Below are 20,074 nucleotides of genomic sequence, written 5' to 3' on the forward strand. Positions count from 1 at the left end.
GGTATTGATGCCCCTGGCGGCTGTGTCTGCTGAGTCAAGGACACACCTGATCAAACAAATTTCAAATAATCCGACCTTCTGAACAATTTGATGACCCCTTTTTTGAACTCCTCAGGGAGAAGCAGGGAGAGTTCCTCCGTCTCATCCCAATAGAGCCTGTCGTACCTTGCCAACAACCCTTGAGTTTTGGCAATTCGCCAATGGTTGGCTGCTTGTGTTGCCATCCTCTTTCTTGATGCGTAGATGAGTAGACTCTTTATCAGGTGGAGGGGCATCCGTTGTGGTTTGCAAATGTACTCCCTCACAGGCATTTGATACCACCAGCGAGTCTGTGGGAGATGGCCCTGAATGTAAGGTGGGTATGAGGGTGCAGCTGTATATTTCTTATCCACCATCATTGTAATAATACGTGCCCGCACCAGATCTTTAAAAATCTTTTCTGAGTGGCAGAGCAGCCCCTTCAACATCAGCAGATAATGACATACCCTAGTGGTGGTGGAGTGTGTCAAAGAGAAAATCATCTTTGATGGGATCTTGTGGGTGATATGCAGCTGGCCTAGCGAGGAGTTCTTGGAAGGATGCTGCATCATCCGGGGCGATGGCTTAGCTAGGTTGAGGTCTGGGTCAGAATCCCCCGGGGGTCAATGCCATAACTGTTCCATTGATCTATGGGCTGCTGACCTGTGTCACCCCCTCCTCATTAATCCCCAGTGTAAGACTTTAAGGAGCCTTGTGGAGTAATGTTGCCTATATCACTAAGTAAGTGATATGGTGAAGAAGGTGGTGGTGGTGGAGGAGGTGGTGAAGGAGAAGCAAACAGAGAAGGCTATAGAGGACTGGTTGCAATGTCGTCCTTTTTCCTCTTAGGAGGCACAGTTAAGTCAACAGCCTCCTCAAAAGAAAGCTGGTGCTTTGATGGAGTGGGCACCGACTGTACTGCTTTTGTCAAAATATGAGCATTAAGGAGGTTGTATGTGTATACTTTTCTGTTTTGGATCGAGCCTTTCCTTCATGGTTTCAAGGATCGGTTCTGGAGCCGATACCAAAATGGAGGGTGGTTGAAACTGAAGCGGCGGAGGACGGGGTGCTCAGAGTCGACGAGGTAGATGGTCAGCTCGGTGAAGCAGCAGGTTTTGGCTTTGCTTCTGGCGCCAAGCCTGAGGGCAGGGCATCCTTAGCAGATGTTCAGTGTGTACAATGGCCTGTTGGCAGTGGTGGCCCAGGAGCCATGGTTTTGGTCGGGAACAAGTGGCTCTTGGTGGGTTGGACAGGGGCATAGGCACTCACTGAGCACTGTCTTGAAGGAAGGTCCTGCATTTGTAAGCTAAAATCGATATCAGAGTCGGAGTCCCGGATGGAAAGGGCCTATTCCTCAGCTGCAGAGGCCTGTAGTCCTTCCTCTGCCTGTCTAACATTATGTTGAACAAATAATGTCTCATCCAGGTCTTTACGCTGCATTTCCTTCTGACGCGCCCGACGATCCCGCAATGTTTGGCTTCACAGTTGTCTTCGTAGTGGTTGGAAGACAGACAGGTTACAAAGTTGATGGAGGTCGGTGTGTGGGTATTTTGTGTGGCCGCTGAATGAATTGAATGAGTCCTTTCAATTAGCAGCGCATCACTGGTCGAATTCGATTAGATGAGAAAAAGGGCAGACTAGGACATGCCTGAAAAACATGACTGGAAAAAGTCATATCGATGGGTAATGTTTTTGTTTTGTTTTTCGAAGGATGAGCATGGAACGCTAACAAACACAAACAGTGGGTGTATTGGTCAACAATAGACCGAATGGAGCCCAAAAAGGTCTTGAACCGGAGTGCTGAAGAACACGTCCAAGCTCGATAGCGGAAAGTAAACAATCTAACAATGAAGTCCATGCCCATTATCACTGAGAGGAGGAGTCACTTTATCTCTCAAGAGATTTCTTCAAGAAAACAACTTGCACACATCTGGACACAACATTAAATGGCAGGAGTATGCAGATCATGTGTAGTTACAGTCACACATGCTATCGACCATTGGGTTACTGGTTTGAGAGGGTGTTGGGTGGGGTGGGATGGGGGAGAGAAATGACAGGGTCACACTCAGGCAACAACCACAATCCTTGTGAGGATGAGCCTGAAAAGTCACCAAATTAACCGGTGCGTTACACTCTGGTAGCTTTGCATAAAGTAGTCAGGCTTAACATAGAGACAATGTGTAGTGTATTTATGCAGGACACAAACAGTGATGGTGAAAACACAGCACAAGAAAACTCCTGAACCAAATTAGAAGACTAGAGTGGATGTTATCAATAAAATGACACCAGAATGACAAACATCCACTCAGTAGAACTTTAGATATGGAATTTCAAACTTTTTAAGTAAAAAACAGCACCTAAAAGTACAAAGTGGCACTCATGGTCACCTGGTCACACTGGACTGGGGTGGGGGGGAAGTCACATGTTACGGCCGTATGTGATGGAGCGCGGGTTGGATCAGGGACCAGGTTAGTCCTGCTGAAAAGTTACCTTCTGCGTCCGTTTGCGGGTTGTCACTGCTGCAGCACAAAGATCCGGTCCTGAACAGTTGCTGTTGGAGCTTCACGTTGGTGGGCACTGTGGGCTGTTGGTGCCATAGCTCGAAGTGCAGATCTCGCTTCGTATGCAGTCGCTGTTGAGTGAAGAGCACATCTCACCAGAGCTTTGGTTGGCAGTCTTAGTGAGCAGCAGAGTTTCAGCAGAAACACCCTTCGGTAACACCTTATTTCGTAGAAACAGGGTCTATCTGCAGATTCCGTTCCTTACAATTCTTCCCCAGGTGCCAGACTGGATCTGGAAAAATTTTCCAGCAGTACCTTTGCGTGCCGGTACAGAGCATTGTGCAACTCTATTGCGACATCGTCCGCCAGATGTGATGTGGACAGAGTCCATATAATCCCTTCTCCGACACGCGGATGTCATTTTTTTCTAGAACTGTTTTCCATACCAAAATGTGGAGTCACTTATAGAAACTGCCAATGGAAACAGTGTGACAAAAAATAAATATCTGTGTTAATTAATTATGATCCTCCCCAATGAAGGCATCTTGATGCCAAGAAGGGGTCTTTGAGATAAAAAAAAAGAAATCAGATCATAGAGCTTCCCCTGAAAGAGAAGTCCCTGTTCATAGAACTGAGTCCCACTGTGAAAGTGACCACAGGCAGTTAAAGTCATAAAGTCACTGAAAAGCATGGGAATAGTGTTACAGTGGCAATGGGACCAAATGTGTTGGAAGAGAACAGACAATATAAACACCTGCGCCAAAGGTGGGATTGAACTCATGTTCAAATTACAGGACCTTACCTCTAAGAGATAAGTAAGTACTACACACCTCCTTGTGAAGAAGCAGTGTACAGACAGCAAGACCAGCAGCACAAGAGAAAAATGCATGACTCCCACAGATACAAGTAGGTTGTGTGCTATTGGTGCCGGAGATACCATCAGCAAGAGTCCATATTGCTAAGGCATAGCAAGAGAGTACTCAACGCCAGTGTAGCGTAGTCAGGTATGACGGTTACGTCATGGCTCAGCCAACTGAATTTGTGGTATCCATACCACACCTTACAACATCTTGGAGTGTCTGGAGGAGTTCGCTCCAAGTCTCCTCCGGAAGTGAAGATAGCAGGCACGCAACAATCACACAATGCATGGGAAAGATGGCCCAGAATGCAAGAGGTGTTTATCGACCGCAGGGCAGAGCTGCTCGAGGAGAAAATACTTGTCCACAAGTTTCCAGCCATTTGGACTCCCCTTCAGGACGAATGTTTGGGAGAACGCTAAGGTCAGAAGAGGCTGTAGCAGCCTGCTCCCTGAAACTTTTCAGAATCAGATGCCAGAAAAGAAAAGCCAGGTCCCCAGGGGTGGACCGGTGTCTATAGGCAAGGCCCCTGTAGTGCCTCACTATATGGAAGCACAGGCTCTATGTTCATTTGGCCCTGGTGAAGCACTGTTATGAAGGGTCAGTGTTCACCGCTACCGAGGGAAGCTGCAAATCTAGGACCGCAGCTGCCATTTTCAACGCGTCGGAAAAGAGCTCACTCCCAGCAAGGCTGGGAGGAGAAAGGTGGTCCGAAGCCGGTGAGGACTCAAGGCCAATAGCCTCAACCGATTCAGTCAGCAAACTACCCTCCAGAGGAGGCTGGACAGTCTCGTCCATAGGACTGTCAGACTCCCAAGCTCCTTTTCTCCACCACCAAAAGCCTGTACCCCGAAGGAATAAAGGCAAGAATGAAGACAGTATCAGAGTCAGTGGCATCATTGGTGCAGCATCCAATGCCGTCCAGTGGTGAGGTATCGTCGGATAGGGTAATCAGCTCAGCGTCGACCGGCACCGCCGACTGACCAATTTCCAGCTTCAAAGGTGGGAACCTCAAAGGGCTGTGCACCAGAGCCGATGCCGATCCAAGTATGGATCGAGAGGGCCAATCTGACGCCCAGGGTGATCCCACAGGCGTGTAATCAGGTAGGATACCTTTAATCTCCTTGTAGCTAGGAAACAGGTTAGAGGGAGGCTGGGGCCACAGATGGTATGAAAGGAATTTTAATAATCAGGCTTCTGGGACAGAGTTGCCCCAGATCCGGGAAAGCCGGGAGGTGCGGGGGGACTGAGGCGCTAACTTCTCAACTGAGGATCGGGAGATGGCATTGGAAACAACAAACTTACCAGACGAAGGCGGTTGTCTCCACTTAGACTGCTTGCATTTCACTCCTTCGACATAAAGGGTGACGTATGATCATGGGAACAGCTCCTGGAACGAACACGCGGCTGCTCCCTAGACCTAGAGTGGGGCCAACACGGGGCCTTTGTCAGACGAGCCGCCAATCTTCATACGTCATTCCTACAAAGTCTTCGGATGAAGTCATGTAGAAAAAACGGCAAACTGTTCCCTGGACAAAGCATTTATTTTTGTCGAGATGGGCCAACTTGGCTGAAGGTCAGCTGCAAGAGGTCTCTGGAACTTGTTCCTGTAGCTGAACAGGAGGTAAGCCAACTGTGGCTTGAAGTCACTCAGGTTAGCCTGGGATAAAGGTAAGCAGGTCTAGTATTCCTTCTAAAACAGCAAGACAGTCTTCTGCCAGCAGAGCAGTCCTCCTTCTGTAATGTCCACAGATCAAGGGGTGTTTTATACAGTAGCTCTGGGGGTCCAATATTTATACCTGAGGCCAGTCTGTGTGTGTGAGGGAGGTGCAGACACACACACACCCCTACATCTGGCTCTGGAACATTCTTCTCTTCCTCTTTCAAATCTCCCAACTATCTGGGTGACAAAAGTCTAGCCACAGGTTCCTTTGTGTGGTCTGGAGGCAAGCCTTTGGAGGTGCAAGTCTGGCTACAGCGCCCTCAGCCATCCTGGCAAAATTGCTGAGTCAGTGTCTCCTTTCTATCACTGGCAGGGAAAATACATAATCTACAACAGCAGAGCCATTCAGTCATGTGACCCAGGGCACTGACAGAAGGCACATTTGGTTGGTACAAGAAAATGCCAACTTTCTAAAAGTGTAATTTTCAGAATTGTGAGCAAATATCCAACTTTACAATAAAAGAGGATGTAAAATTTCAATTAATTTGAGTGTAAACATCACATCCCCACTTACTCCCAATCTAAAGATATCACTTATTAAACTAAATAAGGTAACCCAGTGTTAGTCAATAGGAGAGCTATGCCTTACAGTAGAGAACATCAACTTTAGGGGTTGTCGCTACAGAGACATGTAAAACTTACAACCCTTATATCCTACTTTTTTAATACCACATATCCTGCCCTTTGAAGTAGTAGTGCTGATCTTAGGGGTTACTAGTAAGTATTAAAAAGGAAGGTTAAGCTACGCAAAAGGTTCTTTGTCAGAAGCGGATTGGAGAAAGACGTGTGAACAAGTGAAAAAGGTTTTGTGCAACGCACTGTTTAAGTTAGCACACTTTAACTGTGTACATTGTACATACCTAACACCCATTAAACTTAGCCCAATGTATGAGGGTAGAAAGGAAGACTGCCCACGATGCAGGGGAAGGGCCTCTTTCCTGCATACGGCTTGGGAATGCCCCAGGATACAAGGATTCTAGGCTAGCAGTGATTTCACGACACCAAGCAGTGATAGTGATAACACTCAAGGAGTTGGGTGGCACTGTTGGAGATCATGCACACAGGGAAATGGTCGGGGAAGGCGAGTATGGGTTGCCATCTCAGGTTCCTGAGCATAATGTTATAAAAGAGTAGGTAGGCAAGGAGGAGGGCAGGGAGGGATCTTGGGGGTAGATTCAGTATTGAGGAATGTGGGTGTGTGAGCCCCGAGACGGAACTGATAATAGGCAAACGGGTCTCTGAGGGGGAACACCCACAATGGTCTGGACTAAGGGAAATAATGTATCCATGTTATAGGGATTGCTGATTACTTCATGAGAGAAGCCGGAGGCAGGGCTGAGTAATTGAGTATGGGACTGGATTGCCTCATCACTGCAACTGAAAAGGATGTGTATTTCCACTTACTGTTTCACTGTTTATTGTTATTCCTTTTATGTTCTACCATTTATTGTTTTGTAGCTCCCTTTTATCACGGGTAATGCTGCATGCATCTAATACATAATTAATGCTTACTGTGGCTCAGTTTCAGGGCTTGTTCATATACAAATGCCAATAAAGAGAATTAAAAGCCTGGCAAAAGATTCATTTTTCCAGGCTAAAATGGCAGTTTAAAACTGCACTAGAAGCTGCAGTGGCAGACTGGAGATATGTTTTAAAAGGCTACTGAAGTGAGTGGCAAAATGAGTGCTGCAGGCCCACTTCTTGTATTTTACAAGATCTGGGTACAGTAGTACCATTTCCTAGGTTTGTACAAGTAAATGAAATGTGTCAATTAGGTGAAGTCCACTTTCACCATGTTTGAAGGAGAGCACACAAACACTTAAGCACTGGTAAAGTGCAAACTCTTAATGCCAACAAAAAGAAATTCATCAAAACAGAAGGCGTTAAGGGGGAATACCACACCAAGGATGTTAGGTCTAACAGCTTGCAACCGAGCTTCAATTAATTTCTGGTTTTGGCACAGCTTGAGGCAGGACTTTTCCAGAACCAAGAGGAACCTATATTGTACCAGAGGATTGAAAACTCAACTCATTGTATCTTTTGTGGCAATATAAAACCAGGAGCTAGAGATCAGGCCGTCACTAAGGTAAGCAAAAATGAAATATCTCCATCAGCCAGAGATACAATAACTGATCCTGTGTGGTGATTCTTTTAGTTGCTGAAAAACCAAAAAGGAGAACTGAAATTGGTAAAGTAATTCATTTTCCTTGTGCTTGGATGGATCAGAATCTAAAAAAATATACATCACTGAGATGTATGGATGTGATAAGTGCGATTATAGTTTGTAAAGATACTATCCAAAAACGATAGTATGTCACAAACTGCTGAACACATTTAAGATTAATAGCTGGTCTGTATTGTCCTGAGGGCTTTGTGACTAAACAGCATTTTCCTTGTAACTCTTCTAGAACTGGCCCAGTTGCATTAATTTACAGAAGGGACTGCAATCCAGACCAAACAACTTGTTTCTGGAGATCTTGCTATTAATGCCTGACAATAGCAGAGAGTGAGGCAGGGGGGCTCTTGGCTTCTCTTCTTTATCCCTTTAAGGCCACTTTCTTGACCCATACGACTTTTATATGGTTCCATTTGTGAAAAAACTGTAGCCTGCCACCTACTGGTAGACATTCCACAGCATCGCCAGGAATTTGACAAACATTAACTGCTTCTAAATCCAAGCTGGATTTTGTTTTGGCTATGCCCCCCTCAACCATGGTTGCTCCCATGTAAGGGCTGCTTTAAAAATTAGGACAGGTATGCTGGTTGAAATGTTTGGATAAAAACAAACGCTTAAGAAGGATTGAATGAAAAGGTTGTAGCATCTTTTTTTCACCACTTTATGAAACTCTGAACCAAATAACATTTGTTCTGATAAAGCAGATAAAAAATGAGGGCTGTGACAGACAAAGTTAGCAGACTAAGCACTAATCTAATACACAGTCTCTGTTGTCTTAAGTAGAAGAAGCGCTAGAGCAGCACTACTTTATCATCTCAAAGTAAATGTAAATGTTTGCTCTGTCAGTGGAACTTTAAATACATAATGCTTTTGGTTGGAAATGTAGCAGCATTTGTTGAAATATCTAAAGTAAACAGCATAATATAACAATTACATACACAAATCAACATATCACATCTAGCACATGATAGGGCACAATACGGCAAAACGAAACAATACAACACAGCAAGCTTTCACACACCAGACATAATCATTCTTGTCACACTTTACCAATATGAGAAATCTGCTTTCAAAGGATATGGTGGTAAAAGGTGGTTGCACCAAGCACAGACGTATTTAAAACAAAGGACATGAAATAGCATCAGACAAGAATGTTTTGTGATCCAATTTCAGAGCTTTTTGGACTTACGCCAAGATTTTTATTAAAAATGTTGATTGGAAGCAATGGATAGTGATCATGCAATAGCTACTGACCAGAATGCCTCAATAGTAGCATAAGATAAAAATCTTAACATCAACTCATTGATGCTATTAATTCAGTACAGTCTTATACTTTCTGCATTATATCATAAAGCCCCTTTGTGCCCTGTTATCAGGCTGAATGGATTCTGACACACACCTATGCTGCTAAGGGCATATTAGATCATGTAACCCAACAAAGACACAGATGTAGACAATATAAATACACACCCTAGGCACTGGAATCAGTGAAATAATCTGAAACAATGATACTTTATAAGGAGAAGCACACTGCAATAGTACTAAATTAATGTATGCAACTAGGTTAAAGTTCCATCACAACTCCTTTTGCTGTTAAGACTAGATAATATTAGATATATGTGCTCAGTGCTTGCGGGAAACAACTTGTCTTACCATGCACTTGTAATGAGCTGCTGCCTTTTTTGCATTAAATATGTGGAGCTTGCCCCGGACTTCATTTTCCTCTTCACCTGCATGACAGAATCCACATTTCTGGCGGATGTCACTGGGACTTATTCTGAGTGGAGACCTCTCTCTCTAAATAAAAATGAAAAAAAAGAAAGCATTGCAAAGTTTAAGCACCAAAAATATGCAGTTAAATAAAAATATACAATGAACAGATTGTCAAGATAAATACCCATCTATACTACAAACAAAATAACGACCTAACAGGGTGCAATAGAACTTCAAATAGATGCCAGCACAAATTAGAGCAAGCACTAGCTGAAGTTGTTTATTCAAGACGCTGGGTCCTCATCCACACTTGGTGGCATGCTTCATCAAAGAATTCATTCCTCAACCCACAGATAATCAGATATTTTTTTGTTTGGGATGGCCTTCCACTGTGTAAGAAGACGGTCGCCATTGCTACCTCAATTCAGGAAGGACCTCAAGACCTGGCGCTTTGACTGAACCCTGAGGACATACTCCACAGCGCCTTTAGATCCTATGGGTGAGTAGCGTGCTCTAAAACAACTGATTGAGTGCTTATGGGGAAGCACTGTATAGTCTAGTACATTTCCAATCTAGATTTCACTACAATGATGAACTAACACTCAGCATTCAGCATAGACAACCCTGAAAAACTGCCTAGCGCTAACCTAACCCAAGTTTAATATTTGTCATCTGTAGGAAGCTGGCTCTTTACACTGTGTACCTTTTTTTGTCCAGTATATAAAGAGTTCAAGCAAACCCAAGAGGAATTACAGAGGCACAAATGACACCTCAAATGTTCTTTTTGTGGTAGTGTGGGCGAGCTGTTCGGCACATCAGAGAGTTGTGCTAAGCCTGTATTGCGCGCGCGCACACACACACACACACAAAGGAAGTAAAGCGAGATACACACTCAATTAAGAAATCCGACACCAATTTATTTTAAAAAAACAACAACAAAAAACACTCACTATTATACACATTTTGATACCAAGATCATTGAATTGGGTGAGTACTTTTCAAGTTATGAATTTTTCGTTTTCAAAAGTTAACAGTGCATTTTCCCAGAGGCGGCCATGTTATCCTATGAAGGAAGAATACTGCACACAGGTATAAAACAGCACTTATGGAACCAATATTCTGGACTTAAGGTAAGTATGGGGCAAGGTCCCAGGAAGCACCAACAGGTCACTTTGAGCTGCACTCGGGTGACGGGTGCCAGGATGCTTTTCAGCATTGGATGCCTAATGTTATCCTATAGAGGAAAACATGTACTGCATTCGGGAACTTCCCAGCAACTCACTGGTCCAATCTCCTGGACTTAAGGTAAGAATGGAGAAAGGTCCAAGCCACACCAACATGTCTCACCGGGCGGCACTAGGAGGCCGCATGCACAGGTGCAATACAGCACTAGGTGCACAATGTTCATCAATGGGGATCGGTCCAGTTAAAAAAAGGCTGCAGGTTTGGACTGGGAGGCCATTCAGGCTGAACCAGCCAGTGGGATCAGCTCTCACAATGCATGGGGAAACCTTAGCCCTCTTCTCCATGGGCTAGGAGCGACAGGTGTCTTGAAGAGCCAGATTTTCATCACCTGGAGCACTCGCAGTCGAAGGGGCCTGCGAACAGTCTGCAGGCAGCGTTGGTGGGTCCACAGTGGGCAAGTTCAAGGTGGGCTTGGTCTCGGTGGGCCAGGGGACCACGCTGGCACCGATGGCTCACTTCAGCTTGGGCTAGGTGGCACAGGCTGCTTTCTGGTGTTGGGTTTTGGAAGTCCGGATTCCTCTCAGATCCCCAGGGGTGCCTACAGTATGCAGGGAAGATGCTCTTCTTCTCCACAGGAGTTTCTGGGTCTTTCCTGAAGGCAAGCAAATCTCACAGGCTTTCGGAGGCATGACAGCTTGCAGGATGAGACAACTTTGGGGCAATTCAGCAAGAAAAGCAGTCAAGCTAGCATGGCTGGCGCAAGTCAGCTGCTTCGTCCTCAGTCTTTGCTTTCACAGTTCTTGAGTTGAATTAATAATAATTACAACACAAGAATTTCAATAAGTAGGATACACACTAGGCTTAGCATAATAAAATGTGCACACTTTTTTTGTACACAAATATAAATATATTACTAATACAATATTTTGTGGATAAATAAGAATACATTTATCTTAAATAAGTCAACAGAAACATTAACAGAACAAAACAGGGGGGAGAAGCAGTTCGTGTGTGTGTGTGTGTTTTGGGAGGAGTGGGGGGGGGGGGGGAGGGGGGTCTGAAGCTCCATGGGGAACATATAGGTCAGAAACCTATTCTTGAAGCAAGGATGCCATAAAATCATTAAAAAACAACATCTGTAGAGTCTGTTCTTCGTAGGTCAGCAGGAAACTGAGGTCTGGTATCAGGGGGTCCCCTAAATACTCAATTTAGGTGCGTTAAGGGGAGTGAAGGGTAGTGGGCTACTTACCCATGGGGGTCACTATGCCCCTTAGATGACTACTTCCTTTGGGGAGTGGGCATTACCCTGTCCCAGAATTCTTAATTCCGCAAACACAAGATGGTGGAAATCCTAAGGCTGGTCACCCTAGAGGTGTGTTCAGCCTGCAAATGCAACGCGCCTCCTGCATAGCTAATTTTTCTTCCTTTCCAGATGCCAAATGGGCCCTGAAGGAGGGGGTGGGGGGCTAATTTGTGAGGGGTGTCAGCATTTCCCTTCTGAAGGAAGCTAGATCTGCATACCAAGGGTGGTGGGCTTCTTTGAAGCTCCCCTGCCTTGGAATGCAGATTTGCAGGTCATCTTGCTGGGAAGGGTGTTTTAATACCCTTTAATACCAGAGCAGGCTTTGTTCCTGACTGCCTGAGAGCAAGGGCCCTCACCCTTGGGGAGGGGGGAGAAGAAACCCATTACAATAATTGCTTAATACTTTAGATTGTTGCTTCTTAGCTAGAGCAGATTTTAATGACTAGGACTATCCACCTAGAGATGTTTTGTTCTGCACTGTCTTAACTTTCTTTACTCCTGAGAAGCCCACAAAGAGCTTATCGGCCACCCAACAGTCTCTAGTAGGATAAATGCAAAAACGGAGGACTCTCTTGGGATCCAAACAATGGAGTCTCTCTCTTCCTCTTTTGAGGGGTGAGGCTGGGCAAAGAATGCTGGTATGGCAACAGCCTGTCCGACATGAAAGGCCATCACTACTTTCAGTAGGAATGCAGCTTGAGAACTCAGCACCAGCTTGTCTTGGAAAAAGGTTGTAAAAGGGGACTGAACCCAAAGTGTCTGCAGCTCACTGAACTTACCACTACAAAAAAAAAATGGTTTAGTCGGCAACTGTGCCTTGGTTCTAAGGTGGTGAACATCGAAAATGTGAGAAACATTCAAAACCTACTGTGGCATCACAAAGGGCTTTGGGGGAAACATATGTTGTCAAACTTTAAGGAACCTCATCACAACAGGTCATTTGAACAATAAAGGCTGACCCAGCAATGGTAAAAAAATGCCGGAATTGTTGATAAATAGCCTTTAACAGTGCAAGTCCTTGCTAGGCTAAAGATCAAACCAATAATAAAATGTTTGACAGTTTGGCATGTAAAAGGTCTAAGCCACAAACCTGTCCCAAAGGCTAATGTACATCAACTTTGTAGAAGGGCCCCTAGCTGCAAGATCACATTAGTGACATCAAGAGGAAGATCAAAAGGAATCAACTACTGCTGTTCAATCTCCATGCATTTAGGTGCAGGTTTTACAGAGTTTGGAGCAAGACCCTGCTCTGCTACTTAGAAGGAAGATCCTCCCATAACAGAAGCTTAGATGGAGGAAGGATGCCTAGGCCCATCAGTTCTATGTGGCCCAATCTGGAGCCTCTAGGATGACTTGGACCAGGTCATTCCTGATCTTTTTCAGAACTCAAGGCAGTTGAGATAGGGATGGAAAAGTGTATAGGAGTCCTGAGATGTAAAATAAGTGGAATGCATATCCAAGAGTGAGCCTTATTGGAACTCTAGTGCGGAAAAGTGTTGACATTGCGCATTCTCAGCAATGACAACAAGATACAGCCAGAGTTCTTCCCACTGCACTATCTCCATATGTAGTTGCCATTCGTGATCAGCTAAGTGGAGCAGCCAAGTTTGTACACACTGGCCTCCAAGGGATGCACAAATAGAGAGATGACTTGGTGACTGAGCCACTTCCAAAGATGCACAGAATATTGGTACAGGATCCAATATCCTACCCCGACCTGCTTGTTGCAGTAGCATATGGTGGTTGTGTTATCTGCATCAGCCTCCCTTTGATGGTTGGCAGAAAAGCCTTCAATGCCAAGTGAATCACCCTAAACTCCAACAGGTGGATGTGGAGTCAGTTTTCACCAGAGAGCATAATCCTCTGATCTCGACCTCTCCCAGGTGTCCTCCCCAACCCAGCAAAGATGCATCTGCCACCACACTCAGCGCTGGGTGAAGTGAGGAGAGAATTCTGCAGCTCACCTAATCACAGTCGAGAAGCCATAATTTCCAAACTTTTGCAGTCTCCTACAAAACCTGGATGGAATCATACAGGTTCCCGTTGGTGCTGCACACGCTGAGACTTCACATTCCACTGCAGAGTCCATGTGTAATCTGGCATGTTTGACCAGCATGATGCAGGAAACTAACAGTCCTAGTAGCCTCAGAGTCATTCTCATTGAAATCCTAGACAAAGGCTTTAACACTGGAAGCATAACCTTAGGTCCTGCTCTCGCTGCTGTGGTGGGAATGCACAAAACTGCTGTGTTTAGGATGGCTTTGATGAATGGGAGCATCTGTGAAGGAGTGAGGTGCGACTTCAGTGTGTTGATAGTGAACCTCAAATATGTTAGTTGTTCGCTGTTGTCTGGAGGTGGTGTGTGACTGTCTGAGGTGAGCCTGGCTTTAACAGCCAGTCATCGAAATGGAGGAAGACTGGGATACCAAACATCTGAAGGTGTGCGGCAACCACACCATCACTTTGGTCAAAACTTGATGGGCCCTAAGGAGATCAAAAGGGAGCATCACAAACTGTTCCTAGGCCAATGCGAACCACAGATAAAACCTGGGGACTTGCAGGATGAGAATGTGGAAATAAGTGCCCTTTATGTCAACTCTAACATTTAGTCTCCAGGAACCAGGACAAAAATAGAACCTGCGAATGTGAGCATCCTGAATCTGACTTTCTGCAGAAAAGCGTTGAGAGGGGAAAGGCCTAAGATAGGAAGTAGCGGGATTAACACCGGTTTATGCCTCAGAATTCAGAATCCTCTGAACCCCTGGGTCAAAAGAAACTGCACGTCCTGCTGTAAAACAGACATGCGGTCCTCTGCAAGCCACCCTGATAGAAGTGGAAAGTGTGGCAGAGTACAAAGAAATGGATGTAATAGCTTGCTACCGTTGGAGAAAATGGCAGATCCTGCCTCCTACACAGTGGCTGTGTACCAGAAAGGACACCCTAAAGTGATTTTGAAGTTGCGAGTGCTGGAGTGGTGAGTGACTGATCTGCATGTTGTCAAAGGTGGCCCGGGGACAGTCTCTGGGAGCCACAACCCCATAAGGGCTGAGAAGTTTGGGGCCGTCTCTGGAAGCCACAACCACAAACGAGTGGAGAAGTTTGCTGTGCTAGTGACGGGGCCTGAAATGGATCATATTGGAAGTCCCTAGTGAGTCCCCCAAATAAACAAAATTGTTGGGGAAACAGTTTAGCAGGTGCAGAAAGATCCAAATAGCAAGCTGTTGTGGGGCACTTTGAATCGCTCTAGGGCCGAATGTGCTTTCGCACCGGAATGCCATCAAATGGCATATCCATTAAAAAAGCCTATACATCCCAAACAAGCCGGAAGAATTCACCAAAGCATGGCATCAAAGCAAAATACTTGCGACAATAGTCTGACCAAAGAAATCAGTCATGCCCAGGCAGACTGAATAAGAAATTTAGCCACATCCCTTCCATACTGAATAGTTTTGAATAAAGACGCCTGCAAGTTTTCTGGGACCGCCAGTAAGACGTGACTGACTAGGTCCCATAAAGCATGGGTGTATGGCTAAGAACGTAGCTAGCACTCACAGAATGTAAGGCAAAACTGACAGAAGAAAATATGTGATTCCCGAACGTTTCCATCCATTTTGATGGACAGTCAGGTGGGGTTGTAGAGAAGGCGATATGTCTAACATTCCCATGGGCACATGAACCACCAACTTCTCTGGCATATGATGCTGGTTGAGAAATTCAGGGTCTCTGGTAACTGATCAGTGGCGAACAGGGGCCAAGATCATGGTTTTGCCTAAGTACTAAAGAGCGTTTCTATTAAAAGGCTTCATTAAAGTGCAGAAGAAGTTTGGTAGGGTTCTGGTGAGGCTGAAAGACCTCTGTGAGGATATTAACTTTAACCTCCATGGTGAGGAGCTGTAGGTCAAGGACTTCTGCAGGTTTTCACATCACAACTGCAAAAGACACACTCTTCTGCGGCAGGGCCAGAGGGATATACCAGAATGGTGTATGCGGGGTGCCCAACACACTAGCATCCTGTAATTCTTCATACCAATTAAACTCATCATATTGTGAGCCAAATTTGTCTCCATCATCATAGTGTTGGTTATCATCAAAATCGGATCTAAATGGTTGATGCAGCATGTGCATGTTTGCCTGCTACAAGTAATGTGTCACAATCAGAAAGATCTTGACTAGGCTAGGCTCCTGTGGGTTTGGAATGAGGCCTCAGCCGAGACGAGTTTAGCTCAGAAGAATAAACCACTATAGGACGTGCTGCCTCCTTCAGAGCCGGTGAAGTCATCTTCAATGTGAAAGGGACTGGGGCCAGCACAGAAATGGCTTCAAAGCTGGAGCAGAACTTTAAGTGGCCTCAAGGGGCACTGACGGCAAATATGCAAGTGGAAGTCGACTGGAGGCCTCTGCGGATCTTTGGGGCCCAAAGGTAAACCAGAGTTAACTCGGAGCATGCTGAAAAAATACTTAACATGACCTCTCTGAAGACATCAACTTGCTGCAATATCACTAATGGACTAAGAAATTCAGGGTGCATTTGGACTAGCTTCTGAATCGGCTTTTGAGGAGTTTGGGAGCGAGACCAGGCAGCACTTTGACATGATTGTGCCTTCCCTGGAGACTGAGAAGGCCGGAAATGGGGTAGACTCTCGCTTGAAATTTATTTTTGTACTTACTCGTGATATGCCATCGAATGAATATATATATATATATATATATATATATATATATATATATATATATATATATGGAAAATGTCACTTACTCAGTGTACATCTGTTTGTGGCATTAGTCGCTGCAGATTCACATGCTGTGCACATCCCGCCATCTGGTGTTGGGCTCGGAGTGTTACAAGTTGTTTTTCTTCGAAGAAGTCTTTTTCGAGTCACGAGACCGAGGGACTCCTCCCATTTCGACTCCATTGCGCATGGGCGTCGACTCCATCTTAGATTGTTTTCCCCGCAGAGGGTGAGGTAGGAGTTGTGTATGCTAGTAATAGTGCCCATGCAATGGAGTGAATACGTATGTACATAATGAAGTTTAAAGTAGGAAAATGTCACTTACCCAGTGTACATCTGTTCGTGGCATTAGTCGCTGCAGATTCACATGCTGTGCATAGTCCGCCGTCTGGTGTTGGGTCGGAGTGTTACAAGTTGTTTTTCTTCGAAGAAGTCTTTTCGAGTCACGAGACCGAGGGACTCCTCCCACTTCGGTTCCATTGCGCATGGGCGTCGACTCCATCTTAGATTGTTTTCCCCGCAGAGGGTGAGGTAGGAGTTGTGTATGCTAATAATAGTGCCCATGCAATGGAATAAATACGTATGTACAAAATTAAAGTTTAATGTAATATATTTACAAATGTACAAATGTTCAAGATCTACTTCTAAACGGCTACAGGCTCCCGGGGAGGAGGGTGGGCGCATGTGAATCTGCAGCGACTAATGCCACGAACAGATGTACACTGGGTAAGTGACATTTTCCGTTCGGTGGCATGTGTAGCTGCAGATACACATGCTGTGCATAGACTAGTAAGCAGTTATCTCCCCAAAAGCGGTGGTTCAGCCTGTAGGAGTGGAAGTAGTTTGAAATAAAGTTCTTACTACGGCTTGACCTACTGTGGCCTGTTGTGCAGATAACACATCTACACAGTAGTGTTTAGTAAATGTATGAGCCGTAGACCATGTTGCTGCCTTACATATTTCGGTCATTGGAATATTTGCTAGAAAGGCCATAGTAACACCTTTCTTTCTGGTTGAGTGTGCCTTTGGTGTAATAGGCAGTTCTCTCTTTGCTTTAAGATAGCAGGTTTGGATGCACTTTACTATCCATCTGGCGATACCTTGTTTTGAAATTGGATTTCCTGTATGAGGTTTTTGGAAGCCAATAAATAGTTGTTTTGTCTTCCTAATTTCTTTTGTCCTGTCAATGTAGTACATTAGTGCTCTCTTGATGTCTAATGTATGTAGTGCTCTTTCAGCTATTGAATCTGGCTGTGGGAAGAACACTGGTAATTCCACTGTTTGGTTTAAGTGGAACGGTGAGATAACTTTTGGTAAGAATTTTGGATTTGTTCTTAGAACAACCTTATTTTTGTGTATTTGAATAAATGGTTCTTGTATGGTAAACGCCTGTATTTCACTTACTCTTCTTAGAGATGTGATGGCAATGAGAAATGCAACTTTCCACGTTAAGTATTGCATTTCACAAGAATGCATGGGTTCGAAAGGTGGACCCATGAGCCTTGTCAAGACAATGTTGAGCTTCCATGAAGGAACAGGTGGTGTCCTTGGTGGTATAATTCTCTTTAGGCCCTCCATAAACGCTTTAATGACAGGTATTCTAAATAGGGAAGTTGAATGAGTAATCTGCAGGTAAGCAGATATTGCTGCGAGATGTATTTTTATGGAAGAGAAAGCTAGATTTGATTTTTGTAAATGTAGTAAATATCCTACTACATCTTTTGGAGATGCATGCAATGGTTGGACTTGATTATTATGGCAGTAATAAACAAATCTTTTCCATTTACTTGCATAGCAGTGTCTATTGGATGGTCTTCTAGCTTGTTTTATGACCTCCATACACTCTTGTGTGAGGTTCAAGTGTCCAAATTCTAGGATTTCAGGAGCCAAATTGCTAGATTCAGCGATGCTGGGTTTGGATGCCAGATCTGTTGTTTGTGTTGTGTCAACAGATCTGGCCTGTTGGGTAGTTTGACATGAGGTACTACTGACAGGTCTAGTAGTGTGGTATACCAAGGTTGTCTTGCCCATGTTGGTGCTATTAGTATGAGTTTGAGTTTGTTTTGACTCAATCTGTTTACTAGATATGGAAGGAGAGGGAGAGGGGGAAAAGCGTACGCAAATATCCCTGACCAATTCATCCATAGAGCATTGCCTTGAGATTGCCGGTGTGGGTACCTGGATGCGAAGTTGTGGCATTTTGCGTTTTCTTTTGTTGCAAACAGATCTATTTGAGGTGTTCCCCAAACTTGGAAGTAAGTGTTCAGGATTTGGGGGTGAATTTCCCATTCGTGGACTTGTTGGTGATCCCGAGAGAGATTGTCTGCTAGCTGGTTCTGGATCCCTGGAATAAACTGTGCTATTAGGCGAATGTGGTTGTGAATTGCCCAATGCCATATTTTTTGTGTTAGGAGACACAACTGTGTCGAGTGTGTTCCCCCCTGTTTGTTTAAATAATACATTGTCGTCATGTTGTCTGTTTTGACAAGAATGTATTTGTGGGTTATCATTGGTTGGAATGCTTTCAACGCTAGAAATACTGCTAACAATTCTAGGTGATTTATATGAAACTTTCTTTGATGTACGTCCCATTGTCCTTGGATGCTGTGTTGATTGAGGTGTGCTCCCCACCCTGTCATGGAAGCATCTGTTGTTATCACGTATTGTGGCACTGGGTCTTGGAAAGGCCGCCCTTTGTTTAAATTTGTACTGTTCCACCATAGAAGCGAGATGTATGTTTGGCGGTCTATCAACACCAGATCTAGAAGTTGACCCTGTGCATGTGACCATTGTGATGCTAGGCACTGTTGTAAGGGCCGCATGTGCAATCTTGCGTTTGGGACAATGGCTATGCAGGAGGACATCATGCCTAGGAGTTTTAATACCATCTTTGCGTGTATCTTTTGTGTTGGATACATAGCTTGTATCACCTTGTGAAAATTTTGAACCCTTTGTGGACTTGGAGTGGCTATCCCTTTTGTTGTGTTGATTGTCGCTCCTAAGTATTGCTGTGTTTGACACGGCAAAAGGTGTGACTTTGCATAGTTGAGGGAGAACCCCAGTTTGTAAAGGGTTTGTATAACATAATCTGTGTGCTGTGAACACTTTGTTAGCGAGTTGGTTTTGATTAACCAATCGTCTAGGTACGGGAACACGTGTATTTGCTGCCTCCTGATATGTGCAGCTACTACTGCTAGACATTTTGTAAAGACTCTTGGTGCTGTTGTTATTCCAAATGGCAACACTTTGAATTGGTAATGTATTCCTTTGAATACGAACCTTAGGTATTTCCTGTGCGAGGGATGTATCGGTATATGGAAATACGCGACTTTTAGATCTAACGTTGTCATGTAGTCTTGCTGTTTCAGTAGTGGTATTACGTCTTGTAACGTGACCATGTGAAAGTGGTCTGATTTGATGTAGGTGTTTAGTGTTCTGAGATCTAATATTGGTCTCAGAGTTTTGTCCTTTTTCGGTATTAGAAAGTACAGTGAGTAAACTCCTGTGTTCTTTTGTGTTTTTGGTACTAATTCTATTGCGTCTTTTTGCAGTAATGCTTGAACTTCTAGTCCTAGAAGGTCTATATGTTGTTTTGACATATTGTGTGTTTTCGGTGGGACGTTTGGAGGGAGTTGGAGAAATTCTATGCAATAACCATGTTGGATAATTGCTAAGACCCAAGTGTCTGTTGTTATTTCCTTCCACGATTTGTGGAACTGGCTTAGTCTTCCCCCCACTGGTGTTGTGTGAAGGGGTTGTGTGACCTGTGAGTCACTGTTTATTTTGAGGGGTTTTGGGACCTTTAAACTTTCCCCGGTTTCTTGGGAATTGGCCCCCTCTGTATTGGCCTCGAAAGCCACCCCTTTGA

The 20,074-nt window shown here is 44.6% G+C and overlaps 1 protein-coding gene across 4 annotated transcripts in view; it reads right to left on the reverse strand.

Annotated features, from left to right (window-relative positions):
• PHF6 (PHD finger protein 6) overlaps nucleotides 1–20,074 on the reverse strand; it is a 335,169-nt gene that overhangs the window by 119,670 nt on the left and 195,425 nt on the right. For all 4 annotated transcript variants that reach the window (XM_069212497.1, XM_069212494.1, XM_069212495.1 and 1 more), the window contains exon 7: nucleotides 8,929–9,072. In XM_069212497.1, coding sequence (XP_069068598.1) covers nucleotides 8,929–9,072 — 144 coding nt within the window. The remainder of the gene's footprint in view (nucleotides 1–8,928; nucleotides 9,073–20,074) is intronic.

The sequence above is a fragment of the Pleurodeles waltl genome, chromosome 2_1 (genome assembly GCF_031143425.1).
Source record: "Pleurodeles waltl isolate 20211129_DDA chromosome 2_1, aPleWal1.hap1.20221129, whole genome shotgun sequence".
In the NCBI taxonomy this organism is placed as follows: Eukaryota; Metazoa; Chordata; class Amphibia; order Caudata; family Salamandridae; genus Pleurodeles; species Pleurodeles waltl.